This window comes from Penaeus monodon, chromosome 23 (assembly GCF_015228065.2).
Source record: "Penaeus monodon isolate SGIC_2016 chromosome 23, NSTDA_Pmon_1, whole genome shotgun sequence".
NCBI lineage: Eukaryota > Metazoa > Arthropoda > Malacostraca > Decapoda > Penaeidae > Penaeus > Penaeus monodon.
The window spans coordinates 39,239,580-39,240,506 of record NC_051408.1 but is presented as its reverse complement, the minus strand read 5'-3'; the positions used below and the strand labels follow the sequence as shown (position 1 = coordinate 39,240,506).

Below are 927 nucleotides of genomic sequence, written 5' to 3'. Positions count from 1 at the left end.
ATAAGAAATAATATTTTTTTGTATTCACTCAGAAAAAGGAGTTTAGACTGAGTAATACTCCAGCAGACGCAGCAGTGTGCGGCCAACTGTAGGTGTCACACTCGCGTCTGTGTATTATCGAAGTTATGTGTGAATGTGCGTGTGCGCAAATAAACTTTCTCTTGCGTAATGAAATATCATATCTTATTTATTCATTTCAAGATTATTATGACGAAATCGTACGCAGAAGCGAACGTTATTGATATCAATTAAAAGACTTTTAGTGTAAAGTTATATTTTATTTTCTCAGGAGGAGTTACATTCGGGCGCGTAACTTCATTTTCCATAGCCACCGCTTCCACGGCCGCCGCCTCCTCCGCCGCCGCCGACAAAGCCGCTGCCTCCGAATCCACCTCCACTACCGCTACCTCCAAATCCACCAGCCCCAACGCCGCTGCCTCCGAATCCGCCGCCTCCACTGCCACCACCTCCGAATCCACCGCCTCCACCGCCAGAGAGCTTTCCACTTCCAAGACGGCCCTCCTCCTCCTCCTCCGCCGCCACCACCGCCACCGCCAAGTGCGTTGCCGCCTCCAAATCCACCAGCTCCTCTTCCTCCACCAAATCCACCACTTACTCCACCAACAAATCCAAATCCGCCTCCTGCTGACCCTCCACTCTGTCCTCCACCAAACCCTCCTCCACCACCCCTGCCTCCTCCACCACCACCACCTCTTCCTCCTCCTCCACCTCTCCCTCCACCTCCACCGCCTCCTCCACCACTACCATATCCTCCTCCAGCCGCAGCAACGTACACCATCGCCATCACGGCCACCATCACCACCTGAAAATATTCGATTCTCGTTAAACTTACAATACTTTACAAATGGTCGAACACTGACCTATGTATTATAAACAATATATCACAGATTATTAACTAAACTTCTG

At 50.3% G+C, this 927-nt stretch overlaps 1 protein-coding gene across 1 annotated transcript in view; it reads right to left on the bottom strand.

Moving 5' to 3' along the window:
- The window catches only part of LOC119588247 (glycine-rich protein DOT1-like), a 6,792-nt gene that overhangs the window by 2,493 nt on the left and 3,372 nt on the right, over positions 1-927 (bottom strand). The window contains exon 4 of the mRNA XM_037936942.1: positions 489-774. Coding sequence (XP_037792870.1) covers positions 489-774 — 286 coding nt within the window. The remainder of the gene's footprint in view (positions 1-488; positions 775-927) is intronic.